Source organism: Phaenicophaeus curvirostris, chromosome 11, assembly GCF_032191515.1.
Source record: "Phaenicophaeus curvirostris isolate KB17595 chromosome 11, BPBGC_Pcur_1.0, whole genome shotgun sequence".
NCBI lineage: Eukaryota > Metazoa > Chordata > Aves > Cuculiformes > Cuculidae > Phaenicophaeus > Phaenicophaeus curvirostris.
This window is the reverse complement of record NC_091402.1, coordinates 1,500,120-1,513,805: the sequence shown is the minus strand read 5'-3', so window position 1 is coordinate 1,513,805 and position 13,686 is coordinate 1,500,120. Positions and strand designations below refer to the sequence as shown.

The following is a 13,686-nucleotide window of genomic DNA, read 5'->3' as shown; positions in this document are numbered from 1 at the left end:
CAGAGGGAACACAACACACCCACCGCGCTGGGTTATGCATTTTCCGCTCGCTGGCACCAACACTGCAGCTGCAGGATGGAGCCCAACAGCCGGACCCACCGCCATCGGGCTGCCATCACAGCTTCATGCTGGCAACAGGCTGAGGAGAAGGGGTTACCGTGGGTGTTTGGCCACTGCTAAGAATCTGCCTGTTGCCCTACAAAGGGCGAGAGAGTCACATTCACTGTCATTCGCCATCTTTGCCAGACATGGTGCAGCCAGAACAAGGGACACCGTTGGATGACAATGGTAAAAACTAGAAAACAAAAACCCAGTATGCTGGGATCTGGTGGTAGTTTCGTCTGTTGGTCTTGGAGAGATCCTCCTTATTTAGCCTCACTTTCCCTCTGTTGTTCTGTACTCTGCAGAACCTTTCCTCTACGAGAGCATCGTCCACAAGTTCATTTCCAACAGTGTTTTGTACGGGTTTTCCCTTTAACAAATTTCAGATTTTGTAACTAATTTTGACTTTAAAACTCTTTCTTTGGGATCTCTTCCCACACCCCTTAACATGTTTTTCACATTGTACTCACTACTTCATAGAACAGATTAGGTCAGAAGGGACCTCACAGCCCATCCAGTCCCACCCCTGCCATGGGCAGGGACACCTCCCACTGGATCAGGGGCTCCAAGCTCCTTCCAACCTGGCCCTGAACACCTCCAGGGATGGGGCAGCCACCACTGCTCTGGGCAACCTGGGCCAGGGCCTCCCCACCCTCACAGCAAAACATTTCTTCCTAAAACCTCATCTCAATCTCCCCTCTTGCAGCTCAAAAATGTTTCCCCTCGTTCTGTCCCTGCACTCCCTGATCAGGAGCCCCTCTCCAGCTTTCCCAGAGCCCATTTCAGTACTGGAAGGAGTACGTGAGTATTCCTTTAAGAAGCACTTTTCCCTTCTCTTCCACCTCAATCATACCTTCTACTACTCCATTTAATCTGGATTTTTACACAAACATTTTTATTCAGTGTTTTGAAGACATGGGTGAAATTCGTATCACAAGTTTCCATCAGATGCACAGGGCCAGTGGCAGAAAATGCAGCTTCTCCACAAATCTCATTCTGGAATAGAGCAACAGTTTTGGAGTGACCACTAAAATAAACCAAAGAAGGGACTCCTACCAAACATGGTAAAACCATATGCAAGGACTTTCTCTGGATTCCCTTTCCCTCTCCGTCCTCAGCCCCAGTGTTTGGTACAGTAACTTTCACCCTGTTCTAACCTCAAGGCCCAAAATGATTGCTGAAGTAGCAAGAATCTCATGAATGTAAATATTTGCTCAGGGTTAAGTTACCAAGACAGAATTTCTGCTCAGGGTCTGCAAGCACAAAAGGAAAAAATAAAAAGAGGCCAAGAGTTTAAGAAAACTAGAGCCCAGTGTTAAATTCCTGCATTATAGTCAGACACCTGCCTGCTTTTCAGGAGTCTGAAATAAAAGGAAGAAGCCTCTGGCACCCAAGTGATATATTTTAAGCTAAAAGAGGGGAGATTTATATGAGATATTGGGAAGAGATGTTTTCCTGTGAGGGTGGTGAACCACTGGAACAGGTTGCCCAGAGAAGTGGTGCCTACCCCACCCCCGGAATCCATCCGGATTGCCCCGATAACACACAGAGATCTGTTCGGCACCCACCGCTCTGATCAATGACAGGCTAACACCCAGCCAGAGTCCACAGTGTTGGTGTTTCAGCCTTTCACATTAACCAATCAGCTCAAGGACTACTGTTAAATAGTAGTAGAGGTAGCAACACTTAAAGTAGTGACTCCTTAGCAACAGAATATTCAAAATATCTGGCGAGAAAAAATGGCAAATATAATGCAAAATTAATTCACAGAATCACAGAATCACTAGGTTGGAAAAGAACCCCAGGATCATCAAGTCCAACCATTCCTATCAACCACTAAACCATTCCCCTGAGCACCTCATCCACTCATCTTTTAAATACCTCCAGGGAAGGTGACTCAACCACCTCCCTGGGCAGCCTCTGCCAGTGCCCAATCACCCTTTCTGTGAAAAACTTTTTTCCAATATCCAGCCTGAACCTCCCTTGGCAGAGCTTGAGGCCATTCCCCCTTGTCCTGTCCCCCGTCACTCGGGAGAAGAGGCCAAGTCTCTCCTCTCTACAAACTCCTTTCAGGTAGTTGTAGAGAGCATTAAGGTCTCCCCTCAGCCTCCTCTTCTCAAGGCTAAACAACCGCAGCTCCCTCAGCTGCTCCTCATAAGACTTGTTCTCCAGTTCATTCGGCAGTCCAGCGTAAAAATATGAATGAATATTCATTCAGTCATAGTTTCTAAGAAGCAGCATCAAATCAATCACTGAAGAAATCCAAGAACCAGAACGAACTTTCAAAAGGAGATGCTTCAGCATATTGAAAGAAAACTTCAGTAATGTAATTATTCATGGCCATACTGAAATTCACAGGAACCTATAATGCTTAGAAGCTCCTCTCTTCTCACAACATGTGGTCTGTTCCCTTTCTCGTGCCCAGGGTGGCCTTCTGGGCTGTGAGCGCACATTGCCGGCTCACGTCAAGCTTCTCATTGACCAGCACTCCCAAGTCCTTCACTGCAGAGCCGCTCTCAATCATATCATCCCCCACCTCGTACTGAAACCGGGGCTCGCCCCGTCCCAGATGTAGGACCTTGGACTTGACCTTGTTGAACCTCATGAGGTTCTCACAACCCCACTTCTCCAGCCTGTCCAGGTCCCTCTGGATGACATCCCGTCCTTCCAATGTTACGACTGCACCACTCAGCTTGGTGTCATCTGCAAACTTGCTGAGGATGCACTCAATCTCGCTGTCTATATCACTGATGAAGATATTAAACAGCACTGGTCCCAGCATGGACCCCTGAGGGACACCACTTGTCACAGATCTCCATCTGGACATCTCTCTCCAATTTAGAGAGAAGGTTGCGTTGGGGGACTGTGCCAAAGGCGTTACAGAAGTCCAGATAGATCACATCTACTGATTTACCCACGTCCACTGCTGCAGTTACCCCATCATAGAAATAGTTATTATAATTGGAAATAGTTATTCTTGTTTTCAGTAACACTGAGCTCTCTACAAAATCACCAGCATTTAAGACACAAAAGTTGGTAACAGCTGACACATTTCTTCAAGACAAAACAGGTCAAATCATAAGATCATTAAGGTTGGAGAAGACCTCTAAAATCATCCACTTCAACCATTAATGCAACCTCACTGTGCCTGCTAAACCATATCCCCAAGTGCCGCAGCACATTTTTTGAACCTCTCCAGGGATGGAGACTCCATCACTGCTTTGGGCAGCCTCTGTCAGGGAAGATGTATTTCCTAATATCCAATCTAAAGCTTCCCTGGTGCAACTTGAGGCCATTTCCTCTCATCCTGTCACTTGTTACTTGAGAGATGTTCTCCAGGCTTTTAATGCCCACCCTGAGGACAGAGGGAAACCCATGAAGGTCTATGCAACCAGCCCCTCAGGATGCCACAGGAGAAGCAGCCCAGACTTCCTAGTCCCCCCACCAACACACATTGCGTCACACAGGCAGTGTCCTAATGCAAAAGAATAATCCCATTTCAGCACTTCTGCAACTGTTTTATGCTTGACAGTTGTCTGTCAAAGAGCCAAGGGTTTTTAGAGTTCATAACCAAAACACATATGATTCTAAGAGGGAGAGAAGAAAGGTGGAGGGAGAGAAGAAAGGCGGAGGGAGAGAAGAAGCGTTATTCAGAGGTAGGAGCCTTGATCTTCTGTTTATGGAATTGCCGGAGGTGAGGAGTTGATGAAAGCACCTCTGTGAGCTCTCCAAGGCCCCTGCAGGGGATCCTGCAGGAGACAACTGAGGTTATGCCACAAAAACAAACCCTTCTCCTCAACCTTCCTGCCCAGGTCCCTGCCCCACCCTCCCGCTGCAGTTAAATCCCTGTGGGCTTTCTGTCCCACACTAGGGTCTTAAGCCTGGTCACATATTAAGAAAACCGCAACCCAGAAAACAAGGAAGTGGCCAATACCAATAAATTCTGAAATACAATTGCATTTCACATAAAGACAAAAATAGCAACACAAGTCAGTGACATCAGAAGAAAAAGCAAGAACATCAGCTTGAGAGGCAGTGGTCAGGGACCGCAGTGGCAATGTGCTTTAAATAATGCCATTTACACTCAACAACTTAACCTGAAGAAGTCAGATAACCTCACACTGGGTATTTCTCATAGGAATTCATGGTGACTGCTGAAGAAAAGTCCTGGCCATCCCAGGGAGGGTCTGAGGATGACTACGGGGCTGTTGCTCCTTTCAGCACTGCAGGAGAGGACACCATGCGTGAACATTGGTTCTCTGTGCTGGCTACTACAGCACTCGCCTCGGACCAAGGTAACGCACACAGAGACTTAAGAGCAGAAACTCCACAACAGCCCATACAGAGAAAGGGAAAAGCCACGAACTGCGAAATAAAATTCAAAGGCCCATAAAATTTTAAGACATCACAAAGCATAAAATGCTAATAAAGTTATGCTAAACCTTGCTTCTGGGAGAGGGCTGGGAAATGGGAGGAGAGTGTGGAGGGAGGGGCAAGAAGTTTCACTGGAAGCACTTTCCAGTGCACCTCCACTATTGTTCCACCAACAAAGGCCTTCTCAGATTTCACTGCTCATAACCTCCAAACCAGCCAGCGTATGCGGTGCAGTGACTGCCTGCCTTCCCATTACCGTATGTTCCAGAGAACGCAATTGTGATCTGCAAACATCTACTCCCAGTTTCACAGTGGGGGTCTGGCGTCCCGTGCTTGGGGAAACCAGGCTTGCTGTTCCATGGGGAGTTTGAAGGGGCTGACAGAGGACAGGAAAATGAGAGACCTGAAAGCTAGTGGTGGGTACACAGCACGGCTGGAGAGCTGTCACATCATGGAAGGAGCTAGCTGAGGTGTTCAGTGATACTCCCCCACAGTCCCTCTCTCCTCTATCTTACTAGTACCTTAGTCCACCTTGTCTCAGGCAGGCTATCCCAAATTCTCTGTTTCCATATCTGAAAAATATATGAAGTTATTTTTTTTTACTTAAAAGGAACTTTCAACTGCTCTGGAGAATTTGGACATATTCTGCCAATGGTATCGATATTCATCATTACGCAAGAATTGTAAACCAAGGTCTCTCAATTGAAGCACTCATTTTCACATTAAAATTTGATAATGCCAACAAACGAATTCCACTATACTTATTGTTACTGTTAACCTGCAGCACTACTCACTCCACTCAGACAAGTTAACATCTACACAATCAAATAGTTCAAACCACAGAATCGAGGAATCACTAAGGATGAAAAACACCTCTAAGCTCATCCAGTCCAACCATCAGCCCAACACCACCGTGCCTACTAAACCATGTCCCAAAGTGCCACAGCCACTTGTTTTTTGAACCTCTCCGAGGACGGAGACTCCGACGCTGCCCTGGACAGCTTCTGCCAGTGCTTCACCACTCTTTCAGTAAGCAAATTCTTCCTGATATCCAATCTAAGCCTCCCAAGGAACAACTTGAGGCCACTTCCTCCTATCCAATCAAATCCCTAACACAATATCTGAAACCAGTTCTGGGAGCTAGAAGTTATTTATTACGTAAATTTTACCAGCCACCTTTTTTAAATAGTTTTAAATTCTTCAAGTTTTCAGTACTTAGTAAGTAAAAAATGTTACAAATGTTTATGCAACAGCTTGAAGAAGAAGATGAATTTGATTCAAAAGGGTTTTACAAGTTCACCACTTCACTAGAAACTTTTCTTACAGTCCGAGAGGAAACAAAGCATTAATCACATCATCTACAACTACCTAGAAGGAGATAGTAGTAAGGTGTGTGTTGGTCGTGACAGCCTCCCACAGCATTCTTCTAAAGAATCTGGCACCTCATGGCTTAGATGGGCATACACTCCACTGGGTAAAACGCTGGCTGGATGGCCAGGCGCAAAGGGTTGTGGCGAATGGAGTTAAATCCAGCTGGAGAACAGTCACGAGTCATTCTACCCAGGGCTCAGAGCTGGGGCCAGTTTTGTTTACTATCTTTATCAATGACATGAATAAGGGAATTGAGTGCACCCTCAGTAAGCTTGCAGATGATACTAAATTGGGTGGGAGTGTGGCAGGTTCTGCACAGGAACTCGGACAGGCTGGATCCATGGGCCAAGGCCAATGGCATGAGGTTCAGCAAGACCAAGTGCTGCGTCCTGCACTTGGGTCACCACAACCCCATACAGTGCTAAAGGCTTGGAGAGGAGTGGCCAGAGAAATGCCTGGAGGACAAGGACCTGTGGGTGTGTGATTGATTACTGACAGTCAGCTGAACATGAGCAAGCAGTGGCCCAGGTGGCAAAGAAGGCCAACGGCATCCTGGCCTGCATCAGAAATAGCATGGCCAGCAGGACTAAAGAAGTGAATCTGCCCCTGTACTCGGCACTGGTGAGGCCACACCTCAAATCCTGGGTTCAGTTTTGGGCCCCTCACTCCAAGAAAGACACTGAGATGCTGAAGCGCTTGCAGAGAAGGGGAACGGAGCTGGTGAAGTGTTTAAAGCACAAGTTTTATGAGGAGCGGCTGAGGGAGTTGGGGTTGTTTAGTCTGGAGAAAAGAAGACTGAGGGGATACCTCATCACTCTCTACAACTACCTAAAAGGTTGTAGCAAGGTGGGGGTCAGTCTTTTCTCCCTGCTAGCCAGTGACAGGACAATGGGCCTCAAGATGCATCAGGGGAGATTTAGGTTGGATAGTAGAAGGAATTTCTTTACTGAAAGGCATTGGAAGAGGCCGCCCAGGGAGGTGGTTGAGACCTCATCCCTGGAAGTGTTTAAAAGATAAGTAGATGTCGTACTTGGAGACATGGTTTAGTGGCAGACTTAGCAGGGCTGAATCAATGTCTGGACTAGATGATCTTAAAGGTCTTTTCCAACCGCAACCATTCTGAAATGTGGATTCCCAGCCTCCTTGCACATTATCACCTCAGTCAACCTTTGGAGTTCCAGGGACATCTACACGAACTCCGTGGGTCAGTATACCCTGGAACATTACTACGCCACACCAGATTTTCTTAAGGAAACAACAACCTTTCTTCCCCATCTCCACAGAAGACACCTGACAGGGCCTGTATCTGTGTGCTTGGAAAGAGGCAGAGCTCCTCCAATAAAAGCGAGCCCTGACTTCATTTTCAGCCAGAGCCCTAGACGTACATTTAAGTAGTTGTGCCAGAGGGGACTGAACAATGGCAATTCCAGCTCCATTCATGAATGATTCCAGCCAGGACTACACAAGTAGAGTGGTGGTCGAAGTCATGACAGCAAGCAAGCTTAGCCTCTACAGACTTCTGCTAGGTCTCGACACTCCAGGTGCTTAACTTTGAAAACAGAAATAAGTCTCTCACTTAAGACAACCACAGTCAACAAAACTACACATTCACACGCACCTTGACATATATGTAGCATCTATCTACAAGCATTCAATGTGATCATCCCAGCTCCTTCTGTGACTAATGGAGAGAGAGCCTGCTAACACTGGTATCACTTCCCCTGCAGGCTACAACCCATGTTGGAGGACTCATTTCCAAGCTTCACGAACTGAAGATTGGTACCCAAGTAGTTCAGGAGGTGACACAAATTATATTGTCTGAACAGCCCTGGATCCACAGAAATAAGTCTCTCACTTAAGACAACCACAGTCAACAAAACTACACATTCACACGCACCTTGACATATATGTAGCATCTATCTACAAGCATTCAATGTGACCATCCCAGCTCCTTCTGTGACTAATGGAGAGAGAGCCTGCTAACACTGGTATCACTTCCCCTGCAGGCTACAACCCATGTTGGAGGACTCATTTCCAAGCTTCACGAACTGAAGATTGGTACCCAAGTAGTTCAGGAGGTGACACAAATTATATTGTCTGAACAGCCCTGGATCCAGGGCAGATGGTGAACTTCAGCAGGTCTGGAACTCGCATAACCTTTCATAGCTTGTTCCAGCCTTTACCTACCCAAGAAGCAGGGCAGAGAATCATGGACTCAACTCAGCCTTTGCTCAGCAGGGCCAGTTCAGATTACACACCTGGGCTTTTGGATCTTTTCAATCTTTCCTCATGCCCAGTCTTTCAGCTTCATTCTTTCAACCTCATCCTGATACTTCTGTCCATGTCTACTACCTCCACAAAAGTCAACTGCAGGCTCATCATTCCTTTCAATCCAGTTTGTTCCAGAACTGCTACACACTGGTTTTCTTCAGCTGATTGGCTCCAATTCCTCAGAAGACTGAATCCTCTCCAGAACTTCTGATTTTTTTAAATAAGGATTTATTTCTTCTAAAGAAGGAATTCCTTCAAAGCTAATTTAATTTTTATCATTTTAGTCTAGCTTTATTAAGGTAAGGGGACATATGATGTAAAGAACTGGGTCACAAACAAGCTAAATCAGGAAAAAACCCAGCTTGCTTATTTTAGGGCATGAGTTTATAAACACAGTTCTGCTAGTGGAAATATGAACAGTACAACTACAACTACATCCTAATGGCACTGTGAAAACTAGCTTTCTATTAAAAACAAACCACTTGCAAAGAAAGCAAGACGACTTTTATCGATGTATTAGCCACCATACGCAGCCCATTTACATTCCACACACCTCTCTGCTTGGACAACAAACCCAATTCTAGTAATTAACAATCGCCAATAGTCTCTCCCGCTCTGGTGCTGCTGCGTATCAGGCGCTGCTAGAAGTGTTCGTCCCAGATCCTTTTAAATTGTAGAGCCATCTTCCTTTGTGTCAGAATTCCATAAAGCTTGCAAGGGAACGAAGGCAGCGTATATCCCTTTAACACAGTTTAACCACTCTTCACATTTGGAATGGAAAATGTGACTTAGGTACCAAGGTTTAAAAACCAGCGACGATGTATGCAGCCAATTTTCTAAACATGAATCTCATAAGGGGTTTTAAGGCTTTTCCCCCCCTCCTTTCTTTTATTTGCATGCAGGACTTACTCGAGACAGCCAGCGAAATGCAACAGACCATTATGGCTCAGAGGTTTCCAATTTGCAGCTAGAAATGGTTTACATTATAAGCACTAACAGCTCCAAAAGGTATTTCAAAAGGAGAGAGTGGAGAAAAACTTGGCATTCCATAAGTGCCTAAATATGGATTGGCAGGAAATAAATTTGATCTGTGCAGTTAATAATAGCCTTACCAAAATAAGTGTTTAACAGAACTAGTTTTATGTGGGTTTAGAAGAACTAAAAATATATTTACACAGCTTACTCTTGCATTTACTGAAGGTGCTGTCCCAGAGCACTGCTGGCTGCCCAGGGACTGGCACCACCTCTGCCAGGGAACAACGAAGGGAAAGGGGGAGGCAGAGATGGGAAGGGAGAGGGGGCAGAGATGGGAAGGGAGAGGGGGCAGAGATGGGAAGGGAGAGGGGGCAGAGATGGGAAGGGAGAGGGGGCAGAGATGGGGAAGGAGAAGGGGCAGAGATGGGGAAGGAGAAGGGGCAGAGATGGGGAAGGAGAGGGGGCAGAGATGGGAAGGGAGAGGGGGCAGAGATGGGAAGGGAGAGGGGGCAGAGACGGGAAGGGAGAGGGGGCAGAGACGGGAAGGGAGAGGGGGCAGAGACGGGAAGGGAGAGGGGGCAGAGACGGGAAGGGAGAGGGGGCAGAGATGGGAAGGGAGAGGGGGCAGAGATGGGAAGGGAGAGGGGGCAGAGATGGGAAGGGAGAGGGGGCAGAGATGGGGAAGGAGAAGGGGCAGAGATGGGGAAGGAGAAGGGGGCAGAGATGGGGAAGGAGAGGGGGCAGAGATGGGGAAGGAGAGGGGGCAGAGATGGGGAAGGAGAGGGGGCAGAGATGGGGAAGGAGAGGGGGCAGAGATGGGGAAGGAGAGGGGGCAGAGATGGGGAAGGAGAGGGGGCAGAGATGGGGAAGGAGAGGGGGCAGAGATGGGGAAGGAGAAGGGGCAGAGATGGGGAAGGAGAAGGGGCAGAGATGGGAAGGGAGAGGGGGCAGAGATGGGGAAGGAGAAGGGGCTGCAGAGACGGGAGAGAGGGCAGCAGAGACGGGCAGGGGGAAGGGGCAGCAGCGATGTGCAGGGGCAGCCCGGCACCCCGTGGGCGGGCGGAGCCGGCAGCAGCGGTTCCCGGGGCCGCTGGCTGAGCGCGGCCGGGCCCGCACGGACAATGCGGCCGAGGCGGCGGCTCCGCGCGCGGGGCTGTGGGGTCGGGGGGGTGTATGGAGGGGGGGGGGGGGTGTAGGTTTGTGTGTGTGCGCCCCGCGCCCCCCGCCCCGCGCCCCGCGGCGCAGCCTCACCCTGCGGCTCCATGGGCTCTCGCCGCGCGCCGCGCCGGGCAGGAGGGACGGAGGGAGGGAGGGATGGAGGGAAGGAGGGAGGAGGGATGGATGGAGGGGGTGGGGGCTTCCTCTCCCTCCCCCGCGGCCGCTCCGCGCCGAGCGGCGCCCCCGCAGGCGGCGGGGCGGGACGGGGCGGGGGGAGCTGCTGCTGCGGCGGCTGCTGCTCCGCCCCGGGAGCCGCGGGGAGGGTCAGGGGAGGAACGGCCTGAAGCTGAGAGAGGGGCGGTTGAGATGAGATCTCGGGAAGAAATGTGCTGCTGTGAGGGTGGGGAGGCCCTGGCCCAGGTTGCCCAGAGCAGGGGTGGCTGCCCCACCCCTGGAGGGGTTCAGGGCCGGGTTGGTTGGCGCTTTGATCACCCAGGTCCAGCAGGAGGTGTCCCTGCCCACGGCCGGGCGTGAAACTGGATGGGTGTTGAGGTCCCTTCAGACCCAAACCACTCCATGGTACCATGAGGAGGCTCTGCAGGGCTCCAAGCTCCCACACCAGCTGTTGCCATCAGAGCCAGAAGCTCCTCTGTGCAGCTGCTGGAGTGGCTGTCCAGTGCATGGCAAAGGCCATCCGAGCCCACAAGCCTGTGGTGGCTCCAAACTGGCCTCCCATCCTATATGTATGCATAAGAGAGCAATTCCAATACAAACTGTCCCCTCTGACAACCAACCTCTTCCCACCTTCCAGAAACCCAACCATCAGGTCTTCCAGGGCTTTTTGGAAAGTGGGACCAGGAGCCCCAGCGTGCTGCTCTGCGCCCTGGACAGGGTTCAGGATGTGCCAGGAGCGATGGTAGCTGAGACAGCAGGTGGTGCTTTCCTTCACAGGCAGGGTGTTAGCCCAGCGCTGACAACCTACTCCTGCCCTGGAGGGTGTGCTGCAACCAGCATAAAACCTGGCCTCAAACATGAGTTACATACAGAAAGGAGAGCCAAGACTTAGCACAGAATTGTGGAATCATTAAGGTTGGAAAAGACCTCTGAGATCATCCAGTCCAACTGTCAGTCCAACACCTCTGTGCCTGTTAAACCATGTCCTGAAGTGCCACACCTACACATGTTTTGAATCCCTCCAGGCATGGAGACTCCACCACTGCCCTGGGTAGCCTCTGCTAGTGCTTCACCACTCTCCCAGTAAAGGAATTTCTCCTAATAATTTCTCCAGTCTAATTCTCCCCGGTGCAGCTTGAGGCAATTTCCTCTCATCCCATCACTTGTCCCTTGGGAGAAGAAAGCAGCACCCACCTCACCATAATCTCCTTTCTGGGAGCTGCACAGAGCGATGAGGCCTCCCTTCAGCCTCCTCCAGACTAAACAGCCCCAGGTTCCTCCCCTATGGTCAAGACCCTTTCCCAGTTCTGTTCTCCTTCTCTGGATGTGCTCCAGCCCCTCAGTGTCTTTTTCGGAGTGAGAGGCCCAGGATTCAAGGTGCGGCCTTGCCAGCACCGAGTCCAGGGGTCGATCTCTTCCCTGCCCCTACTAGCCACACCATGGCTGATCCTAGTCAGAATGCCACTGGCCTTCTTGGCCACCTGGGCCTCTGCTGGCTCACGTTCAGCCACTGTCAACCAGCCCCCCCAGACTGTTTTCTGCCAGGCAACTTTCAAGCCGCTCTTTCCCAAGCCTGGAGCATTGCCTGGGTTGTTGTAGCCCAAGTGTCAACCTGGCACTTGACCTTTTTGAAACTCACCCCTTTGCCCTCTGCCAGCTACCTGATCTATCCAGGTCCAACTGCAGAGCCTTCCTGCCCTCAAGCAAATCAACACTCCTGACCAGTTTGGTGTTGTCTGCAAACTAACTGAGGGAGCACTCAATCCCCTCATCCAGGTCATTGATAAAGCATCCTCAGCTCCTCACTACAGGGAGTGGGTAGCACTGAGCAACACACGTGTATTAATCTTAAAACCATCTATCAAGCAATCTATCTCTGAAAAATCGAAACTGCGTAAATCTCTTCAAAACGGCATTTACCTTCAGGAAAAATGCAAAGCAGTAAATTCAGATGTTAACTACATTGGTGCTTAATCTATTTTTTGTTACCGAGCAATTGGTCATTACTTCTTATCTCTCCCCTGAAGTGTCCGGCTTTGATGTAGGCCCCAGTATGGAACTGCCCACTTTGGGGTTAATTTCAATATTGTAGCGGAGTCAAAAAGCAGTTTTGTGATTAAATTCATAGAGTGGATTTCTTTTGAGAAGTTATTCCAGAGAAAAAAGAGTGGCTGTTCTGAAGTACTTCTGTGAGTAGGATCTAGTAAACCAGAGGGAGAAAGCAGATTTATCAGTATTTCTTGAAGAGACTTTTGAAATCGTACCTCAAAGCATTAATATACATATGGAAATTTAACATGCGACTCAGCATTTTGGAGATTGGCCTCCCTGCTCTTCTGCCAAGTGAGAAGTGATAGGATGAGAAGAAACGGCCCCAAGTTGCACCAGCGGAGGTTTAGGTTGGACTTGTGTAAAGCCTTTGACATGGTCCCCCACAACATCCTTCTCTCTAAATTGAAGAGATATGGATTTGATGGGTGGACTGTTTGGTGGGTAAGAGGTTGGTTGGATGGTTGTATTCAAAGAGTAGTGGTCAATGACTTGAAGTCCAGATGGAGATCTGTAACAAGTGGTGCGCCTCAGGGGTCCATACTGGGACCAGTGCTGTTTAATGTCATCAAAAGTGATATAGACAGCGAGATTGAGTGCACCTTCAGCAAGTTTGCAGAGAACACCAAGCTGAGTGGTACAGTTGCTACACCAGAAGGACGGGATGTCATCCAGGGGGACCTGGACAGGCTGGAGAAGTGGGTCTGTGAGAACCTCATGACGTTCAACAAGGCCAAATGCAAGGTCCTACACCTGGGTCGGGGCAATACTCGGCTTCAATACAGGATTGGGGATGATGTGATTGAGAGCAGCTCTGCAGAGAAGGACTTTGGTGTGCTGATTGATGAGAAGCTCGACATGAGCCAGCAACGTGCACTTGCAGCCCAGAAGGACAACCGTGTCCTAGGCTGCATCAAAAGAAGCGTGGCCAGCAGGGCAAGGGAGGTGATTCTGCCCCTCTGTTCCTCTCTTCTGAGACCTCATCTGGAGTATTGTGTCCAGTTCCGGAATCCTCAACAGAAGAAGGAGATGGAGCTGTTGGAACGGGTCCAGAGGAGGCTACAAAGATGATCAGAGGACTGGAGCACCTTCCATATGAGGACAGGCTGAGAGGGTTGGGGTTGTTCAGCCTGGAGAAGAGAAGGCTGTGAGGAGATCTTGTAGTGACCTAGTACCTTAAAGGGGCCTAGAAGAAAGCAGGGGAAGGACTGT

The 13,686-nt window shown here is 49.3% G+C and overlaps 1 protein-coding gene across 3 annotated transcripts in view; it reads right to left on the bottom strand.

Annotated features, from left to right (window-relative positions):
- Window positions 1-10,386, bottom strand: part of FGD3 (FYVE, RhoGEF and PH domain containing 3) — a 107,794-nt gene extending 97,408 nt beyond the window's left edge. For all 3 annotated transcript variants that reach the window (XR_011338179.1, XM_069865666.1, XM_069865668.1), the window contains exon 1: window positions 10,345-10,386. Coding sequence is in view for 2 of the 3 variants with exons in the window: in XM_069865666.1 (XP_069721767.1) it covers window positions 10,345-10,357 (13 nt within the window). In the remaining variant the exon portion in view is untranslated. The remainder of the gene's footprint in view (window positions 1-10,344) is intronic.
- Between the last annotated feature and the right edge of the window lie 3,300 nt (window positions 10,387-13,686).